The sequence below is a fragment of the Sceloporus occidentalis genome, unplaced genomic scaffold (assembly GCF_023333645.1).
Source record: "Sceloporus occidentalis isolate IW3139 unplaced genomic scaffold, rSceOcc1.0.p SCAF_6, whole genome shotgun sequence".
In the NCBI taxonomy this organism is placed as follows: domain Eukaryota; kingdom Metazoa; phylum Chordata; class Lepidosauria; order Squamata; family Phrynosomatidae; genus Sceloporus; species Sceloporus occidentalis.
In genome coordinates, this window is record NW_028316986.1 from 66561545 (window position 1) to 66576920 (window position 15376).

The 15376-nt window shown below is 40.8% G+C and overlaps 1 protein-coding gene across 7 annotated transcripts in view; it reads right to left on the reverse strand.

Moving 5' to 3' along the window:
• NTPCR (nucleoside-triphosphatase, cancer-related) overlaps positions 1-14677 on the reverse strand; it is a 31403-nt gene extending 16726 nt beyond the window's left edge. For 6 of the 7 annotated variants that reach the window (XR_016281730.1, XR_016281732.1, XR_016281729.1 and 3 more), the window contains exons 1-3: positions 14475-14677; positions 11488-11650; positions 10338-10434 (exon numbers count right to left, since the gene is read on the reverse strand). Coding sequence is in view for 3 of the 7 variants with exons in the window: in XM_089529908.1 (XP_089386034.1) it covers positions 10338-10434; positions 11488-11650; positions 14475-14508 (294 nt within the window). In the remaining 4 variants the exon portion in view is untranslated. The remainder of the gene's footprint in view (positions 1-10337; positions 10435-11487; positions 11651-14474) is intronic. The other variant, XM_089529907.1, reaches the window with a different exon arrangement.
• Positions 14678-15376: the final 699 nt, after the last annotated feature.

Below are 15376 nucleotides of genomic sequence, written 5' to 3' on the forward strand. Positions count from 1 at the left end.
TTGTGTGATTGTCAGAGTCTATCTTGGCTTCTCTCTCTCTTTAAGGATGAAGGTTATCTGGAAAAAACCCACCAGTTAGGACAAGAGGAAACTGAGACAGAAATAAACAGGAAACAGGACATAATCTTGCTTTATGACTGGTTAAACCCTGGGTTTTTTTAGCAGTTTACAACCCCACAGTTAAACGATTACAAACAATCATGAAACTGCACCACCTCCCATTTTCTCTTCTGGGTACAATTCACAGTTCTGGTATGGGTCTTTGCCAAGGTGAGCCTAAGCACTTTTACTCACAGGTCAGTGTAACTGATTTCAATTAGACTTATGCCTTAGTAAGGATGCAAAGAGTCTTGCACAGACCTTGATCTAGCATACCTCAAGAAAGCACTTCATTCTATGGAAGCTCCCATAACACTTGACACCTTTAGGATAAGGCTTCTCAACTTTTGATCTTCTAGTTGTTCTGTATTTCAACACCAGAAGCCTCCACCAGCATAGCCAATGATGATGGATTCTGGGAGCTGACATCCAAAACACTGTTATGATCAAAAGCTGATAACCATAGCTTTAAGGAACGCCCTTCTGACAGTCCTTTCACTCAAGGAATCTTGTCCAAGATCTATCTGCTTTAGTCCAAGATGGCCCTTTATCATTTTGAAACTATACATAACCTCCCCCCTCCCCTTAGGTAGGTATTCAAGTGATCTGCCCTGAAATCACAGTATTGATTTACTTACTTGCTACATTTATGTCCCACTTTTCTTCAACAAGCTGAAAACATATATGACTGTCCTCCCTATTTTATCCTCCTTTTTATCCTATTTTATCCTGTGCAATAGGATAACAAGGCTGAAAGAGAAAATGAATAACCCTAAGCCACCTACCAAATTTCATGGTTGAGTGAAAATTAGAACCATGTGCTCTTAAGTTCCAGTCCAACGTTGGTCTATGTTGAATATGAAGATTATTTTTAAATGATTTATACCCAGATTACTATTGTGACTGTGGCGTGGGACAGACCACCCCAAAAGGACAGCCTGCCAGCAGCATAATTCCCTCCAGAGGGAAGCCGCAGCTGCCAAACTATTTGGCTTCCCTCAGGATTAAAAAGAACCTGGAAAAACCAGGTTCTTTTGGTGCTGCAGAGTGGACATCATGAGTGCACCAATGGTGCACTTGCGATGTACGCACATTGTGCTTATGTCACAATGGCGGTGCCCGTGTACACGGAACGCCACGATTGTTATGCCACCGTACCATGCTAAGGTTAGGGACCATATGGTTGTCGCGCAGTCCCCAACCCTACAATCGGCACCAGCACGGCGCAAAAGGACAGTCTGTACCACGCCTGTGTTTTGATTTTGATGCAGGTATAAATAGTTTTTAATTAAGCAATATCTTTACAAGTTTTACTATCATGTCTCATAACTATAAATTGACAGTCTTAAGCCTTCTAAAATGATACCGCTTAGGTGAACATTTAAAGATGGTATCCTGTATCTACAGTTCTCCCTCCATATTCACGGGGGTTAGGGTAATGAGACCTGCACGAATATGGAAAAATCACAAATAACTCCACCCCCCACTTAGAAGCCAGTTAAGGGTAAGCAGGGGAAGAGGAGCAGGAGTGCACACTTTTTTCCTCACCTTCCCGTCCCTTTAATTGGCCCCCTGCCCCTTCTGCTCCCCATCCTCTCCTTGGGCAGCCCAGGGAGATAATGGGGAAGAGAAGGCAAGAGGTGCCTTGGTCCCTCCGAGATCCTTTGTCTCCCCGATCTTCTCCCTGGGCATCCCAAGGAGAGGATGGGTAAGAGAAGGCAAGAAGTGCCTTAGCCCCCCCTTTGCCTCCCCAATCCTCTCCCTGGGCATCCCAAGTAGAAGATGGGGAGGAGAAGATGTGCCTTGGCCCCCCTTTGCCTCCCCAATCCTCTCCCTGGGCCTCCCAAGGAGAGGATCAGAGAGGAGAAGGCAAGAGGTGCCTTGGACACTCTGAGACTCTTTTCCTCCCCGATCCTCTCCTTGGGCTGCCCAGGGAGGGGATCAAGGAGGAGAAGGGTCTTGGGGAGGCAAGGCACCTCCTGCCTTTGCCTCCTGATCTCTCCCTGGGCTTCCAACGAGAGATCAGGCAAGGAAAGGGAGGAGGAATGCCTGCATTAGCAACCTTGAACTCGCAAATAATCGAAACCATGAGTCTCAAGACCGTGAATATTGAGAGTCGACTGTACTTACTTCAAAGTAAACTACACTGAACTCAGCAGGGTTTATATCTGAGAGAGCATAAAGAAGGTTCTGTAAGACATATTTTCATGTTATTTTGCAATCAAATCAAATTATGCAGTGACCCAACACCTGAAATAAATTATTTTGACATGTTATTGTTGCAAGAAATTTATCTGTCCCATGCTATATATTCTTTTGCTAATATTAATTAGCAACAAAGGTTTATGCCCCTGTTGTGTAATATCAAGAGTCCATTGTTAATGAACATTGCAGTGTTATGCATGTATACTCAGAAATCATATTGAGGTCAGTAGGACTAACTAAAATGAAGTATGGCTTAATGGTTTGAGTGTTGGACTAAGACTCTGGAGACCAGGGTTTGATTCCCACTAGGTGACTCACATGCTCTCAGCCTCAAGGGAAGGCAATGGCAGACCTCCTGTGAATAAATCTTGACAAGAAAACCTCATGATAGGTTTGCCTTAAGGAGACCACAAGTTGGAAATGACTTAAAGACACACAACAACAATAACAACAACGGAGTATGTAGAGGCCTGCAGACCAACATTTAACTCCTAAAAAATTATTAGTGCAAATCTACAGCGCTATATAAATAAAGAATAATTATAATAATAATAATTAGTAAAATCTCAACCACTATATTGCTACTTCAAAGACTTTCAGCAGCAAATTGTTTCCCGATATGTCCCTATACCTTTGTTTCCTTGTTGTGTATTAACATTGTGTTCAATAATATCCAGTAAGTGCCTTACAATAACAATAAACGACTTCTATATTTTGGTGTCCCCCCCCACCCCGCCACAAGTCCTTAACTATTGTGCTAGTTTGTCTAAATACATGACCCTGCACCTAGAGAAATAACTGTTGACAGATGCTAGCTAAACACATATTATTTCGCCCTCCAGGTTTTATCCTACTGTCTAAGCCATTTATTACACTACTGCTAAATAGCTATGATTATTTTATGAGCAAAGAAAAACCAGAGAAAATGCCTTAGTAAAGTCTTGCCAAGATGAAGACATATTTGGGCAGTCGATCCTCCATATCCACAGATTCAACTAGTCACAGCTTGAAAATATTTTTTAAAATATAAATTTCTAAAAACAATTTTTGCTATTTTATATAAGGGACACTATTTCACTATGCCATGGTATGCACTGGGACTTGAGCATCTATAGATTTTGGTATCTATTGGTGGGTCTTGGAACCAAACCCCAGGGGATACCAAGGGCCCACTGTATTATTTTTTTCTACATAAGCTCAATGGGCTTCTGCCATGGAGAAGTGTACCATGGCAGTATCTTTCTGTGGTGATGGAACTACATGCTCCCAGGAGGCCAAAAGCTATACTGGCACAACAGCACTGCTACTGGTAGGGGCTCCTAATCCAGGCAAGTTTTTGCTGAGAACCCAGATTAAATGTGCCAAACATATCTTCATGGCATAATGGCCAAATCAATAAAAGAGAACTGATAGTTTCAATGGTGAGGGCAGCAGAAAGCCCCAGAAACAATGCTACTGAGCAGTAGTAATAGTGGGAGGCGACACTGGCAGAGGCAATGGTAATGGCACTTTAATTCTTGTTAGTACTGAACTGAAGGAGGTACTGGTAAATCACTCCTGAATAGCTTCTACCTTGAAAACTCAAAGATGAGTCAATCCAAAATGAAGCAAGAAATAATGTTGTAAGATAAGACTCCCAGGTCAGAGTGCATTCAACCAGCTATAGTGGCAGAGTGAAGGAAAAATATGAAATGCTGTGTCTAATGTCACAACTGGGCTCAAGCAGAAAAATGACATTAATCTGCTAACATGTTCAGAGGTGAAAGAAAAATTCAAAGCATCACAGTGCATATAACAGGAATATGTAGTAGGAGAAGCACAAGAACATATGCTTCTAAGCCCCTGCCACCTAGGAATCTATAACTAAAGTACTCCTGAGAGATGTCTGTTTAAAAAATCTCCAAAGAAGGAGAACCTACTGCCCTCCAAGGCAGTCCATTCCACTGTCTAACACCTCTTACAGTAAAGAGGTTCTTCCATGAAACAGGGTAAGTCAGAAAATATAAAACAAGAAATGGAATATATAATAAACATTGCAATACTTGGAGAGAGAAAGCTAATGTAGACTGGAATTGTCAATCAGATAATTACACAGTATTATAGTCTTGATAATCTTACAAAAAAACAGGAGCATTAATAGTGAGGAAAGAGGTAGTAAGAGCAGTCGAAGGATATAATGCAAAGTATGACTGAATAATACCAATAAGTCTTTACAAAAAATGTATCAATAAAAGCAGTCCATGTTCATGCTCCAACTAAAGAGGCCAAAGAGGAAGAAACTGAATGATTCTGTGATAACCTCTAGGAGGAAATTGATCAACACACTAAAAAAGAAAATGTTGATAATCACAGATGACAGAAATGTAAAATCAGGAAACACAGCAGAACCTAAAATCATCAGGGAATTCAACCTAGAATCAAGACATGGAAAAAGAAAGTGACTTATCAAATTCTGTGATGCCAACAGTTTGTACATTGCAACATGTTCTTCAGGCAACCGAACAGATTACTATATATGTAGATGTCACCAAATGGGCAATACAGAAACTGGCTACATAACTAGAAGCAGAAGATGAAGAAGTTCCATCATGTCTGCAAAAGCAAGCCTAGGGGCAGATTAAGTCAAGACCATTAACTGCTGGTATCAAAAATTAATAGAAAGATTTTTAAAAGTACACTAAATCATACCAGAGTGCCAAAATACAATCTAAAGAATATTCCTGTATAATTTAAGACCATATAAAGAACAGATTTGCAATACTAAGCCTAACTGTATGAACCAGAAGAACATGAGACAGCAGACAGAGATATTGTTAGGCATGAGTGCAAAAGGACATTATCTGTAGCCAAAATGAAAAGCCTCACTGGCTAACAAATGAAATTTTTCAAACAGTTAAGGACAAGTGAGCCACAAAAGTAAAGCTGATAGAAATAAAGCTAGAATTCTGAACAAAACTGCTCAAGTGTGTGTGTGTGTAGAAAAAGAATCATTCTAATAATCAAGCAGACAAAGACAACATACAAGATAAAATAAGAGACTTCTACAAGATCCAAAAAATCAAAGAACAATTTAAATCAAGAGTAGGGATGTTGAATTATAAACAGGGAACCATATTATATAATCATGACAAAGGTAATGGAAGCAATACAATGGTGATGAAGGAACAACAGATTCCTTCAAAGTAGAACCTTTTCATGCAGGATCTATAATTTTAGCAAGAGAACTGGAAGCTGCCCTCAAACCACCTGGAAGAAATAAATCACCAGGAAAAGATGACATACCAACAGAGATGTTTTTAAAAGTAGAGGCAGAATGCATTCAAACTCTATCATAAATCTGGCAACGAATAAGGAAAACAAAACCTCAGTCCTCAAGAAAGGGGATCCAAGGAAGTGTACTAACCGCTAGACCATTCCATTAGTCTGCCATGCAAGTAAAATGATGATCAAGATTTTACAGCAAAGTCTTTACCATATACGGAAAAAGAAATACTGGACATCCAAGGTTGAATAATAAAAGCAGGAAGTCCTACAGTTCATACAGCAAACCTGAATTGGCTAATGGAGCACACACAAAAATTTCAGAAGATAACCAATTTGCGCTTTATAGATTACAGCAAAGCCCCTTTGTAGATAATGAAAAATTCTGGATTATTCTAAGAGAAATGGAAATTACACAAGATTTCCAATCTGACAGCAGCTAAGGATAAGAAGATGTAAAACAGAGAAAATGTAAACAGAAGGTTCATCTTGCGTAAGAATGTATAGTACAAATGTTATTTTAGTTTTAGTTTTTTGTAGGTTTTTCAGGCTATGTGGCCATGTTCTAGAAGAGTTTATCCCTGACATTTCACCAGCATGTTCTAGAACATGGCGAAATAGCCCAAAAAACCCACAAAAAGCTATAGATGCCAGCCATGAAAGCCTTCGACTTCACATTATTTATTTGTTTTAATATTAATAAAGAATACACACACACACTTTGGACAAGAGCCCACTGTGAGGACCGAATACAGACAAACAGAATAGTTTGCAATTGTCAAGAGGGTCAGATAAAGCTACATATTATCATCCTATCTGCTTAATTTATTTACAGAACATATTGTAAAAAGAAGGAACACCAACAAGATATACAGATGCCACCATATTACAATACTAAGAGAAAATAGCAAAGACTTGGAATGATGTCTGATTAAAGTTAAGGAAGAAAATTTCAAAAGAGGTTTACAACTCAATATTAAGAAAACAAAAGTAATGACCACAAATTATTTACACAACATAAAGCAGGTGATGAACACATTGATATAGTCAAATCAAAATGGAATCAGTAATCAAGAAACCAGAAGAAGATAAGGACTTGGAAGAGCAGCTATGAAGGAACTAGGCAAGTTCCTCAAATGAAAGATATATCACTAAATTCCAGTCATCTGGGCTACATTATTTCGATTTTCTATATATGGTTGTGAAAGTTACATTGTGAAGAAGCTGACGGGAAGAAAATCAACACAATAGAAATATGGTGCTGGAAGAGATATTTACTAGCACTGAGGACTAACAAAAAGACAAATATTTATTGGATTTATATCCCGCCTTTTCCCCAAAATGATAAATGGATCAAAGTGCAAATCAAGCCTAAGTTCTCATAGTAAGACAAAATGACTAAACTGAGGCTTTTGTACATATATCAGATGGTACAACTCACTGGAATAGATAACAAAGCTCAGGAAAGTGTAAGACAGTGGGAAAAGAGGGAAAGCGCGTAACAAATTGATTTACTCAATTAAGGAAATCATTGCCCTGATTGATGACCAGGGCTTTCGGAAACCTCTTGTTCATAAGGTCACCAAAAGTCAAGGCCAACTGGAAATTCTGTTGGATAAACGATACACCACAAAATACACAGGGCACAAGATGTTTCATTTAGTGGTCATATAGTTGAACACATGAGGCTGAAGCACACAGCCCAGAAGGAGCTGCATGTGGCCGCCCCAGCCCTCATCGCACCAAGACTGCAGCAACCGCACAGTCTGCTTCCCAAACGGGCCACTGCCACAATCCCAAATGAGCTGCTGGCAGGAGTGGATTTAATCTGCTCCTAAAAGGTCCAGTTCCTACCCCGTAAACACATCCTCAGCATGGCTTCCAGGTGCTTTGACATTTAAAGCCCTCCATGGGCTGGCCTCTCCTTACTTATCAGACCTTCTTTCTCCTCACTTTTCCACTCGGGCCCTCCGTTCAGGTAGTCAAGGTCTGCTGTCTCAGCCCAGGATTTTCTCTGCCCCATCTCGAATTCACCCCTTTTCACTCGCTGCCCCTCACTCCTGGAACCTTCTTCCCCCACGAGCAAGAGCCATCACTTGTTTAACCAGCTTCAAAACAGAGTTGAAGACCATCCAGTTCAGAGAAGCGTTCCCAGCCATTGCATAACTGTCGCTTTCTATTTGATGTTCCTTTGTTGCCTGTTTTATTGAATCATTTCCTGTATTGCTATGTCCTTCCTCCAGTCCATCTCCCCTGATCCAGGCCTCAGAGGTAGAGAAGAACTGTTGGCCCTCATCCCCTTCCCCTTCTCCTTTTGTGTCGTTGTCTTTTTTAGATTGTAAGCCTTAGGGCAGGGAACCGTCCAATTAAAAAGATTGTATGTACAGCACTGTGTAAATTTACAGCGTTTTATAAATAAAGGTTAATAATAATAATAATAATAATAATAATAATAATAATAATAATAATGTGCCATCTGAACGCCATGCCCCTAAAGCAGCCGGAAGCCACTTTATTTGGCCCATGTATTTTAGGCCATGTTTACCTAAAGCCTAAATGGTGCTGCATGAGAACAAAACCACAGTAATTTAAGTGAATGTATACATTTGTACATTTTAGTTTCATTTTAGTTTCTGAGCAGCATCACAAAGTGTTTTAGGATTCACATCTGATTTTTAAAAAAATGTTTTCTACACTAATACGGTATTTTCTGAGTTCATAAAAAGGAGGGATATTACTGAAGTATTCTCTGCTTTAAAAAAGGGGGGAAATTACAGAAGTGAATCATATCCAACAAAGCAGAGGAGCAAGTAGATGGTCTTCTGTCAATCAACTGGGTCTCCCACTAGCAAACTGCCTTACATCTTTACTATCACTGGCCCTTATCACACGTGAAACTGGAACTCCAATCCAGAGCCAATTTGAAGTGAAGGGGAAGCAGAGTCAATTTGAATCCAAGGCAATTCACCTGATGAATTATCACACGTAAAGAACGAAATTGTGGTCATTCCTGAGTCAAAGTGGAGTGAGTGCACATTGAATTACTCCACCAGTATATACCATGCGGAGTCACCAATTTGAATTGGCACCCTTGCACATGCTCAGTGGGGCTCTGAACGCATTGCGAACCTTTGCACTTCCGAGGTGAAGAAGGGGGCCACTTCCTGGTTCCACTTTCACGTGAATGCTAGCCTCACATGAATGATAGAGAATGTCACATATCCCTGCATGCCCTCTGCTTCATCCAAACGTATCACTGGTAATATTATTATTATTATTATTATTATTATTATTATTATTATTATTTTGCAGTGAAAGACAATTTTAGTATTATTAATAATATTTCCTTAATAATAATAATAATAATAATAATATTTTTTCACTGCAAAATAATCAGTGTAGAAACTGAAGGTTTACCTGGAAGTAAATCCTTTGGATCTGAAGGAGACTCATTTTGGAGGATTGCAGAAATTATCCGGTTTCCCTTATTCTCCATGCTCCCTAAAGTACCACCTCCCTGAATCCAATCCACTCTCCTTCCCTTTGTAATAGTTGCCTTCTCTTAGATTGCATCCACACTGGGGAAATAATTCGGTTTGACACCACTTTAACTGTACTGGCTCAGTGCTATGGAATTCTGGGAACTGTAGTGTCATGAGACATTGAGCCTTCTCTGCCAGAGAGCTCTGGTGCCTCAGCAAACTAATAAATTATTATTATTATTATTATTATTATTATTATTATTATTATTATTATTTTGCAGTGCCTTGTTCTCCATTATTATTATTATTAAAGAAATATTATGCAACCTCCGTTCTTGAAGGAGTACCGGAAGCAAATGGAGCAAAATTGCAGTGCAGCATCATGGAAAATGTGGGACCTTGGGGGTTTGGGGGGGTGTACCAGGATGGAAGCAAAGTTGCATTCCACACCTGACCAATTTGGATTGAAATCAAAGTGAGCCTGGAAACAATTTTTGAGAATTCGCTTGTTACCGAATTCACAAAAATCAGGAGTCACTTTGGATTGACTGTGGATCCACCTCGGAACGACCCCCCCATAGAAAGCAATTCCATGAGATAATACTTCACGTTTTAACGTGAATTCACATGGTTGGACCCGCAGTGGCTTCAGATCAGAGTTGCAAAACCCTCCATGTGATAAGGACCATTCAGGTTGAGATTCCATCTCTTTCCTCTCTTTCTAAAGGGTTCCCATCATCCCAGGATGGCACTGATAAAAGGACGGTGCTGTGGGAACTATAATCCAAAATGTTTGCTGCCCCACACTTAGGAAAGTTTAATGTATAACCTTAATTATATCATCAACTGCCAAGGGTAAGAAAAGACTGCTGTCTCCATTTATTCCTTTTTGTTGTAGCTAAGATTGCTCGAAACTGGCTTGATACCAATTCTGGATGAAAAGTGGGGTATAAAAATGATAACTTTATTGCAAAAGCTATACAATAAAGGAAAAGTAGAAACAGATATTTCCAAAGATCTGCTTCTTGAGTCCATTAAATGAAGTAACAAGATTACACAGACAGACACACACACACACGGTTCTAAATTTCCCCAAAGGTCAGTTTGAAAATCTTATAAGACAAGAGAATACATCACCTAAAGAATGAGACACAATCACACCATTGTGAAAGAACCACTACACTATATATGTACAAGCCTCTCAAAATCAAAAATACATTTTCATTTCACTAAGAATTTGCAACCACATTCTATTCACCCAAACCCACCAAGTCCCAATATGTCACTCACATTTCTCAACAAAGGAAGAGCCAACTGTTCAAAGGATACCAGGTCCACTACATATTGCCCAACACGATATTCACGCCTTGCTGTTGAGAGATCACAGCTGAAGAAAGAAAGTAAGCAATAAAAATTCAATACTGCAATAAGAAACAATGAACTTTCTAAAATGTTCCTCCTTAACATGTAACCCTAGGCCCTGTAAAGCATGTCAAAATCAGGAGTTGGCTTGCCACAATGCTTTCTATCCCCTTTGTAATGACACCCTCCCCCCCCCCCCCACACACACACACATGGTTAGATGCTCCAGACAGCTGCTAATATCTCGGTCATGTCTAGAATATGCACAAGGTATCATAATTAATCATGACAAAGGTGAAAAGTGGTGTCTACTTGGAGCACTATGCTATAGGACAGATGTTGGCCCTAAGGCAATAGACCAAGAAGTGAAGTTTGCCCAGCTGTCCATAGAATAAAAGCTTGCTATAATTCTTAATTTGGAGTCAAGTGTAGATTTCCTAACCATTTGGACTGCACATCATGATGAAGAGTAACCACCCCCCTCCTTTGCCTGTCATTTACTATCTTGGTATCAACATGTCAATGCATCCATGTTAATGTTCAACAAATGGTGATTTCAAAATTTCATTCACCTTTTCAGCTGCACATATGACTTCAGCTTTGGGTAGCCAGATATAAACAGGGCAGGGTTTTTGCAGATTTAGTTCTGCTACAGAAAAGCCAACATGGTATAGTGGTTTCAGCACCGGACTACTACTCTGGAGACCAGGGTTCAAATCCCTGCTCAGCCACTGGTTGTAGGCAAGCCTCACTTTCTTGGCCTCAGAGAAAGGCAAAGACAAACAAATCTTAGAACAAATCTCGCTAAGAAACCGTATGAGACATTCGCCTTATGGTCCTCATAAGTCAGAAATGACTTGAAGGTACACACAAAAACAAAAGAGAAAATTTCAGGAGGTAGATTGTCATGACAACTACACTGTTTAAAGACCTTCTTCCAAATATCTATTAAAAGTGCCAGGAGCCATCCTCTTTTCCACCTGACCATGCTGTTCTAAGTGCCTTTGAACATAGAAAACAGTGGCCTTAAAAGGGCAAATATGCATTCCACAAGGAAAGTATTGTTTAAAGATCATACCCAACTCTAGAGAGAATTCCTCTTTTTCCACTCAGAGTGACAACATCAAAGCCTATTCTCCGGCCACCTTCTCTTACTTCCTCTGTGTAAAATCCATCAATAGGGAGACCGGAGGATTTTAAAATTTCGGTGGCTTTCTGGATCAATGTTGTTTTCCCAATGCCTGTAACACAAAAGGCCTCATTATGGCACCAGTATCCCATATCCCATACAAACAGTAATATATCACTGTCACAATGGATATGACATCCAAAGTGACCTCCCAGGGGCAGCCTGTACTGGATGTACAGTGCAGAATTTGCTCCATACACTAGAACCATATTATAGGCTTCTGTGTGCAGCTCACCTATCACGTCAAAAAACACAATATGGGAATGGAAAGACACATGATGGCCACATCCACCTGGAAAATGCTTCTACATACAATGATGTGGATAGGGACCTTTCCTTATTTGCTTTAGTAAAAGGGGAATGGTAAATCCAGCAAACAAAAGATTGGCAAACAAAAGACTTTGGAACCTCCAAGCATTTAATGCAATAATACACAGAAATCTGTCCTCATTTTTGGGATGCATTCCCAAGAATCATTTCCCAAGAATCAGAGGAACAGTCTATAAAAATACAGTATGAGAACATCTGCCCAGGTATTTGGTTGCCCTTTCTATTAAGACCTTCTGCAAAAGTGATAAATGAGGTCAATCAGCTCAATTTCTGCATCACAGAGAAAGCAACATAATATAAGAGTTTTTCTTATTAATATAACCTCACCCAAAGCTCTATTCTTGTCATCTTGTATATATTAGCAGCCACTGATAAATGACTATTTCCTTAGCTCATAATTTAAACTTTCAGAAATCCAATTTATTCCAATAAAATAGGACGATAATTGGCTCATAATTGTACACACTTTAGATTTGACATGCTAAATCATTTTTTAAAAATTAAGTCCCACAGTCTAATGTTGATGAAACAGTGTGTTCTCGAAGTAGTCCTTCTGCACAAAGACCAAGACACTAACAATGAGAGGCAAAGCAAAATAATGTTTTTGCCAAGTAAATTATTTTACAGAATTGTACCTTTCCAGCCCAGGAATAGTTCCAATTTCAAATATGGTATATTTCCAAGCAGAGAGCCAATGTGGGATAGTTGTTTGAGTGTTGGACTATGACTCTGGAGACACGGGTTTCATTTCCAGCTTAGCCATGGAAAGCCACTGGGTGGCCATGGGCAAGTCACACTCTCTCAGCCTCGGGGAAGGCAATTGCAAACCTCTACTGAACAAATCTTGCCAAGAAAACCCCTTGATAGGATTGCATTAGGGTTGCCATTAGTTAGAAAGGACTTGAAGGCACACAACACAACACACACAGCTATTCCCAAGCACAAAGAAAATCACAACCTGTTTTTGTTTACAAAAAAGCACTCCAATTTTCAAATGTAATGTACCCAAGGACCAAAATATATTGCGGGGGGAAATGCCTGAATTCACATTACTCAGAAGAATTACATTACTCCCACCAAGTTCATCAGGCAGTGCTTTGAGCATTGGACTATATGACTCTGGAGACCAGGGTTTGAATCCCTGGTGGGCCATGGAAACCACTGGTGCTGATGGCGGTGGTGGTGGTGGGGGTCTTGGACAAATCACACTAACTCAGCTCCAGAAACCCCAGTGCTATGGCCAAAAGTCATATACAGTCGGCCCTCCATTTTCGCAGACTTGGGAGTATTTGCCAGCGGCAAACAGAGGGAACAAAATGGGGCATTCATGGTGCCCCTGGGCAAGTGCTGCCATTCAAGCCAATGGGGCTTGAAAATTGGCAATTTTGGGGGGGGGGGGGGTTGGGGGGGGGTCTGGAATGGATCCCCCGCAAAAAAGAGGGGCCTGTATGTCATATTGTTGGTGTTGTGTGCCTTCAAGTTGTTTCCAACATAGAGTGATCATAAAGTGGCACTATCATGGAGTTTTCTTGGCAAGAGTTGTTCAGAGGAGGTTTGCTATGGCCTTCCCCTGAGGCTGAGAGTGTGTGACCTCAATGCTCAAGCCACTAAGCCATGCTGGTTCTCGATATATATCAAGTGTATATGTATACGTGTGCGTGTGTGTATACACATGCACTTGTCCCTCCATATTCGCTAGGGTTAGGGGCACAAGACCCCAGTGAATATGGAAAAACCGCAAATATCAAAAACACCATGTTTTTCCCTGAGAGGACACCTCTCTAGGAATCTCTAGGTCCTCCAGAGCAACTCTGTGGTCAACGTCCAACAGACACTGGCCATAGAACTGCACTGGAGGAGCTACAAAGGCCTAGTGGAGGGTTCCCTCTAGGAATCTTTTAGTGCAACTTTTAGTTTGACCACAGAGTTACACTGGAGGACCTAGATATTCCTAGAGAGGACATATTAATCAAACCCATCATTACTCAAATCCTCAAATATCAAAGCCAGAAATATGGGGGGATGAGTGCATATACACACCCACAATAGATGGATATAATGTGTGTGTGTGTGTTTGCGTATTTAAACACACACACAATACAGTAGGTCACAAGAGAGCCAGCGTGGGATAGTGGTTTAAGCGCTAGACTATGACTCTGGAGACCAGGGTTCGAATCCCTGCAAAGCCATGGACCCCGACGAGTCACACTCTCTCAGCCTCAGCGGAAGGCCATGGCAACCCTCCTCTGAGGAAACTTGCCAAGAAAACCCCAGTATAGGTTCCCCTCAGGAAACGATTTAAGGGCACACAACAATAACAACAAGAGCAATAAATGATAGGAAAGGGGGCCGTTAGCCTTTGTCTGTCTCTCTGCTATGGAATTCTGGGAGTTGGAGTTGGTTGTGGGGCCCAGAGCGGAGCTCCGCTCCGCTCTGAGCCCACAACAAACTCCAACTCCCAGAATTCCATAGCAAAGAGACAGACAGAGAGTTAAAGCGCTGCCAAACCGGGTTATTTCTCTAGTGTGGATGAAAGGAAAGGTTACCTGGCGGCCCCGTGAGGAAAACATGCCTAGCCATCTTGGGAGGCTCCACAAGGCCCACGCCGCCTCCTTCGGGGCGGTCCCTGCTCCAGAGTGACTCCTTCCTCCCCGCCTCCCCTCCCTCCGGCCGCCTTTTCACACATTGGTCCAAAACACACTGCAGAATTAACCCAGTTTGAGACCGCTTTAACTTCCCTGGCTCGCTCCTAGGGAATTTCTGGGCATTGTCTTTTATTGTGGCGGCACCAGAGCCTTCTCTTGACAGAGAAGGCTAATAAATGTCTCACGAAACTACAGTTCCCAGGATGCCCTACTCTTGAGCCATGGCCTTCCCCTGAGGAGGCTGAGAGAGTGTGACTTGGCCAAGGGCACCCAGTGGGTTTCATGGCCGAGCTGGGAATCAGACCTGGTCTCCAGAGTCATAGTCCAGTGCTCAAAGCACTAAGCAATGCTGGCTCTCGATATGTTGTTATATGCTGGCTGTGTGTGTGTGTGTGTGTGTATATATATATATACACACACGATATATATATCATATGTATGTCTATATATATATATATATATATATATATACACATAGAGAGAGAGAGAGACAGACACATTATATATATACTGTATATAATATATACACACAAACACAGACACAATATATAATACACACACACACACACACAGAGGCTATATATATATATATATATATATAGCCTGTCTATACATACATAGGCAGACACACACACACACACAAGGAGTCTCCTTCCTTGATAATTTTTAAACAGAGGCTGGATAGCCATCTGTCAGGGATGCTTATATTGAGATTTCCTGCATGGCAGAGGATTGGACTGGATGGCCCTTGCGGTATCTTCCAACTCTACGATTCTATGATTATATATATATATATATATACA